This window comes from Cnephaeus nilssonii (genome assembly GCF_951640355.1).
Source record: "Cnephaeus nilssonii genome assembly, chromosome: 13".
NCBI classification, from domain to species: domain Eukaryota; kingdom Metazoa; phylum Chordata; class Mammalia; order Chiroptera; family Vespertilionidae; genus Cnephaeus; species Cnephaeus nilssonii.
The window spans coordinates 33,462,071-33,477,712 of NC_137084.1; the positions used below are offsets into that span (position 1 = coordinate 33,462,071).

The window sequence follows — 15,642 nt, forward strand, 5'->3', positions numbered from 1 at the left end:
CATACCTGTGCAAGATAGAATTTTCTTCATATGTAACAATCCAAAATATAAACCATGACAGTTCGAATACAGAGGCAAATATGAGAATCCAGGGGTCTTCTATTAAATCAGAGGTTAAAGAGATTTGCAAAAATGTAGAACAATGATACTCTTTTCACTACATTTCTTTTGTTTTGGACAATACAGTTATTTTCATAAATTTTGGTAACATGTACTAAGTTTATTATTGCTAATTCATTGCATGTTCCTTTTTAAAAAGTAAGTAATATTTTTAAATTTCTGTTTTAATTTTTCCTATGGTAACTATTGAGAGACACAACCCACATAAACAAAAGACTGTGGGAGTTCCCAATAGCTTTCAAGTATGTAAAAGGGACCTTGCCATTAAAAAACTTGAGGACGGCTGCTCCAAGATCCTTGCAGAAAAAGCAGCATTTTTGATGAGTAATTAATAAGGAGAGAGGGACTCCGAATTTATCAGTTTGCACTATTGTTGGGAAGCAGCATCATGGCTTTATTGGGCTTAATGGCAAGCATTGGTTATCAAGACAAAATCATCCCTGGAGACACAAAAGGAAAGTCATCTGTGATCGAATATTGGTAGAAATCACTTTTGATAATATCACATTTTTAAAGCCCTGATTGGACTTTCTCTGTGCCTTTTCAATTAGCTCCTGTCTCCTGAGTATTCAAGTCCTTTTCCTCCAAGGAGGGTCCGGCCCACACTTCCAGCCCACACTCCCTGCTCAGTATTGGCCCTGGTGACTAGATGTGAACTAGAAATCTGCCTCCCAGGTCATAGCGAATGCCACTCTGAGTTCAGCAATCAGCACACGGTACTTGGGAAGGCACCAGGCACTTCCAGGCACTGAGAATAAAAAATGAGCATGTCCTGGAGAACTTTGTCTGATGGGAATAAAGACTCCTGAAGAATAATTACAGTATGATGTGATAAATGCTCTTCTGTTCATAGTGACCAAATTTTTCCCAACCAAAAATTAAGACACACTCTGACATCTGTCAATGGAAGCATCCTGAGGGACCTGGAATACATGTCTGCTATATTTATTAAGAAACTCCCAACAACTCCACAGACATTCTGTACAGATTTGTCCTTGATTTGTCCCAAAGATCCAGAAACAATGGTCTGTACCTTTTAAATTTATTTTTTAATTCTGAGAAATAACAGTGTCAGAATAGAAAAGAGCAAGAAGCTCATTAGGATTACAAAAGATGAGTAATGGACCCCTAACATTTTGCCTATTGGTTGGTGGATGGGAGGCACTGGGGGAAATCTTTTCCTTCATACTTGTTCCAAGTGGTTTCCACCCCCAGGCAAAGAGCCCAAGTTTGTTCTCGCAGGTCTCCCACACCAGCTGAAGCAGATCAAGCTGAACACCAGAGTCAAGAAAATGAACTAGTAAGAGGCTCCTAAGAATCAAGCCTTAATTACATGTGGGTAAAATTAAACAATTGGGCTCTTGATCTGCCAAGAAATGTTGGAGTGCCATCTGGGTGGGCTGTTGGGGGACCACGGAGGTTCTAGTCTGAACTGGGTCTTCTTAAGTTCTAACCATGTACCCTTTGCTCCCCCTTCCTTTGGGGGCTGACTCAAATCCCTCCCTTTAATCTCTTTCTCCCAGTCCCACTGTTCTTTCCCAGCTGTGGCAACTCCAAAGTGAAATGAACAAGAATCAAACAATAAACAGAAAAAGCGTGCTCAATGCCACACAGGGACATCCTGCCACCCACAGTTAGAGAGAATGGGCAACACTGGCTCTTAAAGGCAACCCAAATGAAAGGCAGGGAAAGAGGCCTGAAAACCCCTTTTGGGATCTTGGATCCACTACTTACATTTGACTGTGGGCAAATCATGATATTTCTCTGATCCCCAGTGAGTTCATCCACAAAAGCTGGTTATTTTTGAGACTTAAATGACACAATGTGTAAATGGCACACAGTAAGTCTACTCTTCACCGTCATAATTTTCACATCTTTTTGTGTGATTATTTGATTAGTGTCTGCCTCCCCACTAATCTCTGAGTTTTATGAGAACCTGAGCTGTGTCTTTTTTTTTTTTTTTTTGTATATTCCATCTCTAGAGTTTTGCACAGTGGCTGGCACATGCTAGGCAGTTGTTGAGATAATTGTGTGAGAAAAGTGAGTTGTCAGAGTCCCACTTAAGGGTCTACTTCAAAATAGCAAGTTTGGGGTCTCCTGACAAGTCTCAAGGATTGGTATTGACTACCTGGAGCAAGGTGTCACAAAGGATTCTAAGGTGGTATCTGGAGTCAGTAAGGAAAGGGTGTGCTGTAGACTACCAATGCCAGCTGTGGTTAAGGATGTTGCATATTTGTTGACCTTGGTCTGTGGAGTGAAGAGCGGGTCCCCTTTGCCAGCCCTTTCAAGCACAAAGACATCTATTGTATCGTTCGTGGATAGAGCCATTTGAGGAGGACTGAGGGTTACCGCATGTCTGACCTGAAGATAAGCTGCATGACCTCAGGAATATTTTTTAAATCACAAATAAGAAAACACTTAGAACAATGCCATGCAAAGAAGCTAGAAGCAGACCTCTGTCTTGATGGATTCACTTGCGGGGAATGTGCATTTCATGAATCATTTGGCAGGAACGAGCAGACCTAACATACTTCAGCTACTGTATCCCACAACCAGACAGAACTCTGAGATTCACTTTTCCCAACCCGTAAAGTAGCTGCTCTACTCACGAGGATAATCCTTTGGGTGCGTCTTCTCAGACCAATTCCCATAAAAGGTGAGTCTGTACTTGGCAGTCCCACAGGCGCAGCAGTCTAGGATTGGTTTGTCCGTCACCCCGTCAAACATGGAATCTGAAAACAGTCAGGAAGGAAAGGCACCAAGTTAGGAAGCAAATGTGGGTCTTGATCTTGTCCTTAATGCCTGGGGAAAAACATATGAGGTGCAGTTTTCATTGATTAATAACACAGAGAACCAGGTCAGGACTTGGGCTATAAAGGATTCTGTATAGGTACCTCTCAGTATGGCAACTATATTCTGCAGTAAATAAATAAATAAATAAATAAATAAATAAATAAATAAATAAATAAAATAGAACTTTTGCTTTAATCAAGTGAGGAGACCTGTGGGATCAAGAAGGCAGAATATTTGGGATGGAGGTTGTATTGAGAAACCAGAGATAAAACTGACTAAGTTATCCATTCTGGGCCCCAGTCTCTTCCCCCACTCCTCCCCCAACACGATATTCCCACAAAATTTTAAGAAGAATATACATGTGTGTGTTTTCTCTAAGACATATCTCCTGGGACCAGATTGGCAGGACCAGAAGGAGTTGCTTTGAAGGAGTAGTGAGAACAGAAAGACGGAGACAGAGAGATAAAGGACTGCTGAAAATTATTTTTTTTAAAAAAGATACGCATATATAATCACAACACTTCTTATCAAGCTTTCAGAGGCTTTACTAGGAGGGGTGGTGGGTGGGGAATATGTTCCTAAGTTCAGGTTTACTTCTGAGCACAGTGGCAGACAGGAAAAACTGAAGATTCTTTCTGCCCCTACTTTTAGCTGTGAATAGCTGATAAGTGGGGAAAGAGAGATTACATGAATAAATTCAGAATTTCCGATTGTCAAGCCCATATCCCTAACTGTGCATTGTTGCCCGTAGTCTCTTCTGATTCCTGCAAGATGAAAACAATGACTACAGCTGCAACTGGCTTCAAGTGCTTCAGTTTCTCTAGCGGTATTAACATAAATGTTCTCTTTTTTCCAAGTTGGACATTTATTCTTAAATATTATATAAAGAGCAGCGACAAAGAGTACAAAAATCTTTTGAGTGTAAGAAAGAGCATTTTACAAGTGTTCCATATGGAATTCACTGGGTTCGTTTGGTTTGAATATGCAAAATCAGTGATGGGTGGAAGAAGTGCATTCTGGGCTCCAGGATGGAGAAAAAAGGACGGGTTATTGTAATAATAACTACACTGTATAGAGTCCTTGTATGTGCTGATTCTTTTCCATATATAGCTAGAGTTGTCCTAGCAATCCTAGGAGGTAAATACTTTAATTAACCTCATTTTACAGATCAGAAAACTGTGGCATATTAGGTAACCAGCCCAAGGTCACAGGGTTTGTGAGTGGTGCAGGCAAAACTGGAGCTCAGGTCTTTTTGAGACTGGAGCCCATGCTCTTTATTTTATTTTTATTTTTATTTTTATTGATTTTAGAGAGGAAGGGAGAGGGAGAGAAAGACAGAAACATCAATGATGAGAGAGAATCATTAATTAGCTTCCTCCTGCATGTGCCCCGACCAGGAATTGAATCACGATCTCCTGGTTCACCGGTCAACACTCAACCTCTGAGCCACATCTGCCAGGCTGGAGCCCATGCCCTTAATCTCTGCATGCTATCTGTCTAGCCAAGAACTTTGGCTGGATAGATGTGCAGAAATACCAATGAGTGAAAAAAAAATTTTTTTAAAGGATAGTTTATTGATTTTTTTTTTTTTTGAGAGAGAGCGAAACATTGATGTGAGAGGGAAACATCCATCGGTTGCCTCCTACACACCCCTACCAGTGATCTAGCCCACAACCTGGGCATGTGCCCTTGACTGGAATCGAACGAGAACCTCCTGGTGTATCGGATGACGCCCAACCAACTGAGCCACACCAGCCAGGGAGAGTGAAAATTCTTCCATGTGTTTCTCTCTTTGCTTTTTCAAATGAAGAATGGTACATTAAAAAAATTATTTCCCTACACAGCTCCAGGATTTCTAAACAGCCCTAAAGAAGAGGTCTGAAACCACGCAAAACAGAAATCCCTTTGTGGCTACTCTTTGTGCACTTGGAAGAGACCAGAGCATTGTCTGTGCTGAGGAACAGGCTCCCACTGCCTCATGCACAGGTAACCCACGTCTGATTCCTGTATGAGCCACTTTGATAGCGGAGGGACACGCTCTGTTGAATATATTTCGGGAAAGGTAGGATAAATCAATAATTCCTGAATATTTTTTGCTTTTTACATTTCCATTATGACCAACTATGTTGTGAAAAAACTAAATTAGTTTTGAAAAAGGGATTCAGAGCTAAGAGGTACATACATGCTGGGGTTTCGATGGTGACTACCAGGCATTGTCAAATGAGGCAGCAGCAATAATCTCTCAAGAAACCAAAATAAGGCAAATTTGGAGCTTTACCTTATCCAAAGGGCTCTCAGGTCTATGGGTGGTAAACTTAACATGTACCCAGGAGTTCAAGGGAATACATTTTACAATATATCTTTTGAACTTCCAACAGAAAATAAGCTTCCACTTAAAAAGAAAATGTCTAAGTTTGAAACTAGAAACAGACATATGGTTTCCTACTGAGGACAAGCCTATTGAAAATGAACCCGTCTTTCAAAGGGTAGTGATAACAAGTGTTAACTTCCCTCCTCCACTCTGCTAACCACAGCAGGGTGTGCAACATACAGGTAACTTCAGGCCCTGCAGCGTCTCCTGAGCTGCCCTCTCTCCCCATTTCTACTCTCAATCCACCAGCTTCCTTTTTCAGTGTTCATCCTTTACTCTTCATTCCTCGCCTTTCTCTTCCTTTTCTCATTACCCCTTTCTCCCGCAGTCTCCTCTCTTCCCTGCTTTTCCCTTTACCTTCCCCTCTCCCTTAATTGTTTGTGACATGGATTTAAGGTGAGCCTGTGGATGCATATGCTTATTACGGGTCACCTTTTTGAATATTTTATGTGTTTCACTTAATTGTAAGTAGCTTAATGTTTTCTGTTTCTTTCTTAAAATAACGATTGCCATTGCTTTTTAGCTGCGCAGTTCTTAATTTTTCCCCTATGCATTAACAGCTTCTACTGGGGAAAAAATAATAGATACTTGCATCTCTCTCCCCTTCCCTGACTGATTTGATTGGACTCACCAAAGGATGTAAAGACCTTAATGAAAGAGCTAGAGATAATTAAGTAGGCATACACATTTAAGAGAAATCCCTTTGCTCGATGCTGATGAATTAAAGACTTTCTTAACGTGATCTGCTTGCTAACTGATGAATTTCCTCATGGGTCTGCTGTCTCTGGGGATCATCTACAACTGTATCTAAAGATTCTACAGCTCTACTCGTGTAATACTTTGAACAATAAAGAATTAAAAAAAAAAAAGATCCTATAGCCCAGGTCCTGCTGGGCTCCCTGCCTCCCCTCCCCTCTATAAAGTTATCATTAGAAAATGGTGTTTTAGCCCTAACTGGTTTGGCTCAGTGGATAGAGCATCAGCCTGCAGACTGAAGGGTCCCAGGTTCGATTCCAGTCAAGGGCATGTACCTTGGTTGCAGGCACATCCCCAGGAGGGGGTGTGCAGGAGGTGGAGATGTTTCTTTCTCATAGATGTTTTTAACTCTCTATCCCTCTCCCTTCCTCTCTGTAAAAAATCAATAAAAAATATATTTTTAACAAAGAAAGTGGTGTTTTAAACAGGTGCGTGTTTAGTCATTATTTTTTCATTCAATATTAATATTTAAAAATGTATTGTCGACACTGTTACAGATGTCCCTCATTTCACCCCCACCTTTACCCACCTCCACCCAGCCCCCACCCCCCTCCCTCTGGCCATCACCACACTGTTGTCTGTGCCTGTGGGCTATGCATATATGTCCTTTGGCTAATCCCTTCACCTTATTTCATCCAGTACTCATCCAGTCCTCCGCCCACACCCCCAGTCTTCTCCCCTCTGACCTCTTTCAGCCTGTTTCATGTATCCATGCCATGTATCTCTGCTTCAGAAGTGATAACCAACAGAGATTTGCAATGCCACTTTATTGACACTATATCGCAGAATTTTAGCATAGTCATAGCTTAGACAAGGATTGAGTTTTTGGGACGTGCACCCAGTTAAGGACTGCTATCAGTATGTGAGTGTCAGCCAAGGGCCTCCTGAGAACCCTCAAATCTGGGAGATAAGGTTGTCCTTGATAGTCAAACTAACAAAGCCATCCCCCAGTGGTTGTGATTAGCCATCTGTGAGTATAAATCAAAACGTGGCCTGCAAATGTGTGATCCAGAAAACCCACAACTCCAACCCACGGGACTTCAATGGCATCTCATGGAGTCCGGGTAGGAATGGGATTGCCATTTATTTATTTATTTATTTATTTAAAAACATATCTATTTCTTAAAAATATAGTTTATTGATTTTTTACAGAGAAGAAGGGAGAGGGATAGAGAGTTAGAAACATCGACGAGAGAGAAACATCGATCAGCTGCCTCCTGTACACTCTCTACTGGGGATGTGCCCACAACCAAGGTACATGCCCTTGACCGGAATCAAACCTGGGACCCTTCACTCCACAGGCCGACGCTCTATCCACTGAGCCAAGCGGGTTAGGGCGGGATTGCCCTTTAGAAATCCAGAGCCTCAATAGTTGAAATGTTCCCTTGTTTGGAGAAAAGCTGAATGGACATGTGAACAATTAAATACAGGGAAGGAAAGCCCCAAAAGCCACGTATGGTGATTCCCACCTGGAAACTGACCAGGGTCCTGACCCACAGGTTCCATTCTCTGGCCCCTATCCAATGGCAGGTATGGCCCTAATGCAGGTATCTAACCTCTCCCTGTTTGCTCTTTCCAGGCTTAGCATGCAACACCACTCCCCCCATAGAGTATCTAACTTCTGTTCTAGCTCATCTGCAGGGAAACATATGCTTCAGAATGCTTTGAGCTACCAAAGGCAACAGTTCACGCTATTGAATTGGGAGGCAGTCCCTTTGACAGAAAGGAAATGGTTAAGGGCACTTGCTCTTAGATTCAAACAGAGCCTCAATAGTTGAAATGTTCCCTTGTTTGGAGAAAAGCTGAGTGGACATGTTCCCTCTACTGCAAGCTGTATGATGCTGAGCAAGCCATTAAATTTTTCCCACCTCAGGCTTCTCATCTATAAAATGGGGATGATGTAATGGTTTTTACCATATAGGGTTGTGCAGATTACCTGCTTAAGGTCTGTGAAGTGCTTGGAATAGTGCCTGACATGTAGCAAGCACTCAAAAAAATTACCTATTCTTAAAATTTTCCCAGAAGACCTTTATCAACCTTTCTTTTTCTTAATAGTTTATGATTTGCTAGAATTAAAGAGGATTATTTCTTCTCAAAATGCTAATGGCTTGAAATGCAAATAAACTTCTGCAAAAATGAATAGAAATGAGATAAAGATGTATAATTATAGAACATTTTCTATTTTTATTTAGTTCTTTGATGACTTCTAAATACATTCAGATGTTTAAGATCTTCATTTTTAACAGTAGATTAATAAACAAGCTTTCAGATACAGATAACAATAACTAGTACAGGTAGCATTTACTCTGTGCCAAGGAGGCATGGTATGATTTTACATGTATTAAGTCAGATGGCTAGGAAGGGCAGAGGCAGGCTTTAAACCCGGGTCAGATCTGAACCCAGGCCTCTGCCCTGACCTCCCCTGTCTACTTGGTCTGCATGGGCTTTGTTAGAATGCCTTCAACCCATGGAGAGGGCAATGATGACCTTGCACATCTAAAGACCAGATCCTTGAATGTGGTGAAATCACAAGGCCTATGCCCCCATGGCAACCCCATCTCCCTCTGAGCTTCCCTGGAGAAGGTTCCTCCATTTTGTCCAGGTACTACCCAAGTTTCTGTTGGTGATTATTCTGGAAAGCCATTAAAACTTCTTAAAGGTACACAATTGTGCATTCCTTAATTAAGTCCTGTGAATTATTCCAGAGAACCTCTTCAGAATAATCACTGTTTCACAAAAATAAAAAAGACGACACCACTATAAGGTACATTATCTCCTACCCAGGGAACCAAGCTGGGTAATTAGAGCTTAAGGCGGATCCAATTATCCACAGCACACAGCCAGATTAAAAATTGGAGCTACGTGAGGAAGCAGGACCCGGAGGAACTCAGAAAGCACATCATGTTAATTCCTGAGGCCAGGTGTTTGGACTGAATAAGCCACCTTCCATTTATTTGGCTCTCTCCCACTGCATGTTCTTACCTTGTTCACAAAGTTTCTTGGTCAGAGAGCCCTCATCTTGAAAATAAATGATGCGTTTCTGTACGATGCTGGCCCTGTAAGGAAAGAAGACACAGTGCAGTGATGAGGATGTCAGGTCCTTGCCTGGCCACTGGTAGCTGTGAGGCTTTGGGTGAATCACCTCAATTCTCTGTACCTCAGTATCTCCATTGGAAAATTGACAATAATAATACCTATCTCATGGGATTTCTATGAGAACTAAATAAGAAACTATATGCTAAGAGCTTAGCACATAACCTAGAAACCACTCAATAAATATTAGTAATTGTATTGCTGGTGCTGCTGCTAATATTAAAGGAAGAAAGTGAACTAACAGCATTTTCAATAACTTTTCTCAATGGTTCATTTTACTCTATATCAAACTATTGAGGCCATTGTAGATCAACCAAATTCAAATCAGATAAGCATTTCAAATCCTCTTCCTGAAGGGGAAAAAAGGAATTTAAAAATATATTTTGATTTGTTCTGAAAATGTCATTCTATATCTTTCCTGAAAGTCTAGACAAAACCGTCTCCTACATTCTGAACAAAGACAACTTCAGCTGTTATATCTCTCTCTTAAACATGTCAAACACAGACTCGTAGAATCTGGAAAGAATATTTTGAGGTTGAAAAATGACTTACTGTTGGCCAGCACATATTTTCTCTTTAATTAGACATGCTACTTCTCCTTTAACCCACCGGACTACTTATTTTGAGCTAGCTTCACATAAGTTGAATCTCCAAACCCTGTGTTCCAGTAATTTGAAACTCTACTATGCTTAACGCTGAGACAGTGCCAGTGGATCTCCAGCCATTTCTATTGATTTTCTTTAGCAGTGCTACTCAATCAAAAGGTAATTTTTACTTTGATTTACCCTATTAAACAGGTAAAGGGAGCCCTTGACTCCATCCCAGCTGACCACACTGAACGAGTGATAGAGTCACACAATTTGCCCTGTGTCACATGATCTCACACCTAGGAATGGGGCCAAGTGTGCACAGATCTGCCGAGTACAGAGGCAGTTTTCTTGCTGGTCTGGGCCTGGGCCAAGATGACTTTCCAAAGAAACGTCTACTCTACACCCTGTCTTGCATAAAAGGCTAAAATTCAGACTAGTCTACATATGTCTTTTATAGTCTTTCCCCACCCAGGGGAGACAAGATGTTGAAATAAATGAATGAAATATGCTTCCTGTCTGCACAAAGCTACTTTGATCATTTATCCATTCTGTTGACCATCAAGCAGAAAGTTTCCTCAGGCCAAGAGAACACTCTTGAGAACACTTACTCTCACCCCATAGCCAGATAACAAAGCCTTTTATTAGTCCGAATATCCCATAATGCTTTTCAAAGTGTTTCCCACCGAGAAGGGCTTCAGGGACCCATGTGGAAGGCAAGGAGAAGGCCTAGTGGGAAGTATTCCAGGCCCCCATTCTTGCTTCAACCAAAGGCTCTATGCTCATTTCAACCAAAGCAGCATCCTCCCCCATCTGCCTTCTTGTTGAATATACTGGTATATCTTCAAAAAATAGTTGTTGGAGGCCCATTTAGTGGCCAGACACTGGCCAGGGACACTGTCATGAACAAGACAGATGGGGCCACTTTTCATTCTGAAAGTTTACAGTATATGGGGTGGGGGGCAGCATCAAACAACTAAATCCTTACCTAATCATTTAACACAACTGTGATTAAGTGCTGAATGGAGAAGTCCACAGGCTTGGGAGAATATAACACAGGGGATCTAACCAAGCTGGGAAAGGGTCTCCCCAGAAAAGATGGCTAAGCACAGATTTGAAAGAGAAGGAATCTAACTAGGCAATTGGGAGGGAGAAGCAAGGGAGAAGGCCTCCTTTGTAAAATCCTTGAAGTGGGAGGGTCAGGACTCATTGGAGAATCTACAAATGGCAAACCAGAGAGGTGGTGTGAAATGAGCTGGAGAGTGGGCAGAACCACATCATCCAGAGCCTGCAAGGAGATGGCGTTTTACTCCAAGCTTGAAGAGATATTTGAAGAGTGTGTCCTATGGAGTGAGATGATCAAATTTGCTCTTTTGAAAAAACTCTTGAGTCAGAGAGTAAAAATGGGTTGATGTGTGGTTGCAGTATACAGAGCTCTCATGCCAATCAAATTTTGTCTCAATAAAATTCTCTTGTCAAAATAGTTTGAAAACCCCTGATGTACAGGATAAATATAAACTTACTATGGTATTTAAGGCTTTTCATAAAGTTTCTCCCAAACATCCCTCTGGCTTCATTTATTGCCATTTGGTGCCATGCTCCCTGGGTTCCAGACATTGAAAAGTTTATGCCACTTATCTGAACACTTTGTCCACTCTACCAGGTCCCTGTCTGTGCTGTTTTCTCTCCCAAAACCCACCTTTGCTAGCGTCTATAACAAATATTTTTCATTTTCTTCCTCCTGCTGTAAATATGAGAACAATGGCAAAGTCAATGACTTAAAAGCATGACCTCACTTTGAAAAATTAAATCATCCTCAAATTTTCCAAAAATGTGATTGCAAAAATTTGGGAGTCCAGAGATAGAAATATTTATTCCCTATAAGAGGTTTCAGTTTCCTTCATCCTTTGTTTTCTAAAGTCTAAGGCGGCTCACTCGCTCCTTTTGACAGTAGTGGTAATTTCTGAGCCCCTGCACTGTGCCTGCTTGTCCCCGTGCCATGGAGGCCCCTTATGTACTTATCTCATATATATTATGCTTTACATATATTACAGGTCATCAAATTCCTCACCCCAAACCCTTGGGCTAGATGTGTTTTTGAATTCAATTTTTCAGATATTAGAAAGTTAAGATGGCAATATGCCATTAACATCCCCATAAGCAAACACATTAATATGCTGCTGCAAAATGTAAGAATATTTATACTAAGAGGGTAAATAAAACTATAAGGAGCTTCATGTCACTTTAGGTCAAGTTTGGCAAACTTATAAAAATGCTCATTTTCAGAGTGATTACAATGAGGGCTTGTGGCTATTTTCACCCTTATCTTCCAGGTGGGAATGGCAGAGGTTAAAGTAACATGCCTAAGGTTTTGAAGTTCTTTCTGTCTACCTCCAAAGTCCACAGTTGGTCTCATGCTCAGAGTGGTTGTAAGGATTAAAGATTAGGTAGAAAAAGTACAATTGCCTTGCGAGGTATTATAAAGTGCAACCCCCAATTAATTTTCCTTGGGTTGATTTCCCTTGGATCATCTTGTGGAACACACTGTGGAGAACTGAGATTTTGGTGGGCCTGCCTGTAGCCTGGGCTGTGATCACCATGAAAAGCCTGAGCATACATCTCCATGCCTGTGCTTGGCCAGCGCTCTGTATCATGCCCTTTGGATTTCAAAATCAGTGCAGATCAAATGTGGTATACATCACATGTGGTTCTGATCTGGCCCTGGTGATTTGGCCTCATCCTGATCCAATCCTATCCAAGCCATGTTCTATATGTGTCTTCATGGTCTTATACCTCTGGGCCTCTGTCCATGGGATTTCTTCTGTCCTTCTTCATTACTCTACAACATAACACACACACACACACACACACACACACACACACACACACACACACACACACTCTCACACTCTCACACTCTCACACTTCAGTTACCTACCTCATACTGAACTACATTACTTCCCAGGTTGATTCCTTGACTGGTTGGTCTTCCTATGGGAACCACAGCCACAGCCTCTTGGGTTTTTCCCACCACAGCACTGATTAACCTATATTATAATTGCCTGTTTACTTTTCTATCTCCTGTGCTAGATTATTATTTTTTTGAGAGCAGGAACTGTATCTTACTTATTTCTATAGATATCAGGAGCATTGCAGTATTGGGAGAAGAAACGGGATCGGGGAAAAGGAGAGAATTTGAGATTGAGCTGTCTGTAGGATATGATGGTGGTCTGTCTAGTGGGGAGTTTGACAAAGGGACCTATAACTCAGGGGAGATATGAAGGGGTGGGAAGTGTGGATATAGAGGTTACTGAGGCAAAAGTAAAAGTTGAAGCATGAGTGGCTGATGTTACCCAGGAAATGTGTACAGAGGAAGAAGCCAAGCTACGCCCAGGACTTTGAAGAAGACCAATGCTCACCTACCAATATGCCAGCAGAGACCAAGGATACACTTGATTGCAGAAGATGCTTCTTTTATATTCCCAGGAAATGCATTTCACTTTAAGTCTGTTCGCATCGAAAGTATAAAACTCAGCTAAGATTTATAAATCATATTATCGTTCAGGAAAATAATAGCTTTACAAGATGAGAAAGCTGTTAGTAAGAATTCCCTTAGCATTTCAAAATGACAAATTTCTCCCATTCTGTGTTGCAATTTGGCCGTCCTATTGCACAGCATTTCTATACTGATCTACTGAATGCTCTCTTATCACGAGAGAGTGTGTTAAGGAAATCTAAATTAAATTTCTCAGTGTGTTAGCTTCTCAAACTTCGGAAGATTGAGATTCTAAATAACTTAATCATTTTAAAAGTTTTCTTTTAAACCTAAAGTGGAACATTTCCAGAAATGCCATTGGGAATCTCTTGGATGCTTGGCCCTTTTCTGTCTGAAGGGTTTATTTATTGGCTGTTCTTTTTCCTCAGGGAATTTGCCTGTTGGAGTGAAGTTAGAGTTTGCTAAGTTGTGGATTTGTCTAGTGTTGAAAGGGCCTGGGATCCCTGCTCTCACTGAAAAGGGATAGGGAGACCTTATAAACTAAAGGACTTGGCCATTAAATGGCTTAAAACTACACATGGGTCATCAGTGGCTGGGTCATTGCCATGTACAGATCATTCATGCAAGGTCCTTACTACATGCATGTTGTGAATATTTAGTGTGTGGTAGCCATTATTGTTGCAATGGTTAAACCACCAGCCCTTAACAAAGCACCTGGCACACTAACATCCTATATAATAAATGCAAATTGACCGTCACTCCAACACACAAGATGGCCACCCCCATGTGGACACAAGTTGGCCGTCACAAGATGGCTGGCAGGGGAGGGCAGTTGTGGGTGATCAGGCCAGCAGGGGAGGGCAGTTGGGAGGGACCAGGCGTGAAGGGAAGGGCAGTTGGGGGCAACCAGGTCTGCAGGGGAGGGCAGTTAGGGGTGACCGGGCCTGCAGAGGAGGGCAGTTGGGGGCAACCAGGCCTGCAGGAGAGGACAGTTGGGGGTTACCCAGGCCTTCAGGGGAGGGCAGTTGGGGGGAACCGAGCCTGCAAGGGAGGACAGTTGGGGGGGACCCAGGCCTGCAGGGGAGGGCAGTTGGGGGTGACCAGGCCTGCAGGGGAGGGCAGTTGGGGCAATAGGGCCAGCAGGAGAGCAGTTAGGTATTGATCAGGCTGGCAGGGGATTGGTTAGGGGCAATCAGGCAGGCAGGCAGGCAGGCGAGCGGTTGGGAGCCAGCAGTCCTGGATTGTGATAGGGATACCAGATTGGAGAGGGTACAGGCTAGGCTGAGGGACACACACACACCCGTGCACGAATTTCATGCACCATGCCTCTAGTATTTAATAAATAGTAGCTATTGTTATGATTGATGTCAGGTCTGTCACCTTCCCTTGTGGAGAGAGGAGTGAGGGGCTATCCTGGTTATCTGCTCTAGGCGGAGATAATGAATGGCCAAAATGAAGCTCGGCTTTGTGGTTTCCAGGTTATTCTAGTCAATCCTCTTCCCAATTCCAGTAAAATTCCTATTACTGAACATTTCTTGGAATACATTACAAAATTTGTCTATGATCTCAGGGATGTTTTCCATAGAAGTGATCCAGTTTGTAATAGGTATCATCTACTTCCTTCTACCATAAAAGAACAACTCTGTGGGAAGACCCAGGAATAAAATATTAAAGTCATAGTGATGGTAATATCATCAGGAATTGAGGCTATCTGCCTTATTTCATGTCACAAGGATGCCAACTGCTACCCTGACCATGGTCTTGTGTTAATTAACAAATACTTATAGACGCTTACACCAACCTTTTATATGGCTTTAGGTGGATCTCAGGACAGGGAGCTCTGTCCAAGAGTTAACAGACATTCTGGTAGCCCATAATAATGTGCCCATGGGAGAAAAAAAGTGAAAGCTTATCTGCAGGGTTCTAACACACACACACACACACACACACACACACACACACACACACACACACACGAAGTCCATGTCTGCCCAATAGCAAGGCCACAGTCCTTGCGTGAGGTTACAAAACTATTGATTCAAAGACTGGTATAGCCTCTATCATTACTGCAAAGAAGCAATTTTAGTAGCTGCCTTGAGATTATTCCTGCTTAATTATCACTCATTCATAAACCATTTACTAGCACTTCTTTTGTGATGGACATTTTGTTAGGAGCTGAAAATGTAAAGATAAATAGGAGATGTTGCCTTCTAGTAAGGAGCAGCTAGCCCAGTGAGGAAAAGAGAGAAACAGGAAAATGAAACAGGACCTCAAGGTTGAGCACAATAATAGAGGAGCCAAGGGAGGGAGAGGAGCAAAGATTAACTTCGTCTTGGCAAAGCTCCAGGCGGAAGCACGATGGTGGCCCTGAAGGTCTGAACTGGGAGAGGGGCAGTGGAAATAGAGAATCCAAAAGGCATGTTGTA

The 15,642-nt window shown here is 42.1% G+C and overlaps 1 protein-coding gene across 1 annotated transcript in view; it reads right to left on the bottom strand.

The window, feature by feature from the left end:
• Window positions 1-15,642, bottom strand: part of SPON1 (spondin 1) — a 261,366-nt gene that overhangs the window by 146,010 nt on the left and 99,714 nt on the right. The window contains exons 4-5 of the mRNA XM_079787932.1: window positions 9,023-9,096; window positions 2,730-2,852 (exon numbers count right to left, since the gene is read on the bottom strand). Coding sequence (XP_079644058.1) covers window positions 2,730-2,852; window positions 9,023-9,096 — 197 coding nt within the window. The remainder of the gene's footprint in view (window positions 1-2,729; window positions 2,853-9,022; window positions 9,097-15,642) is intronic.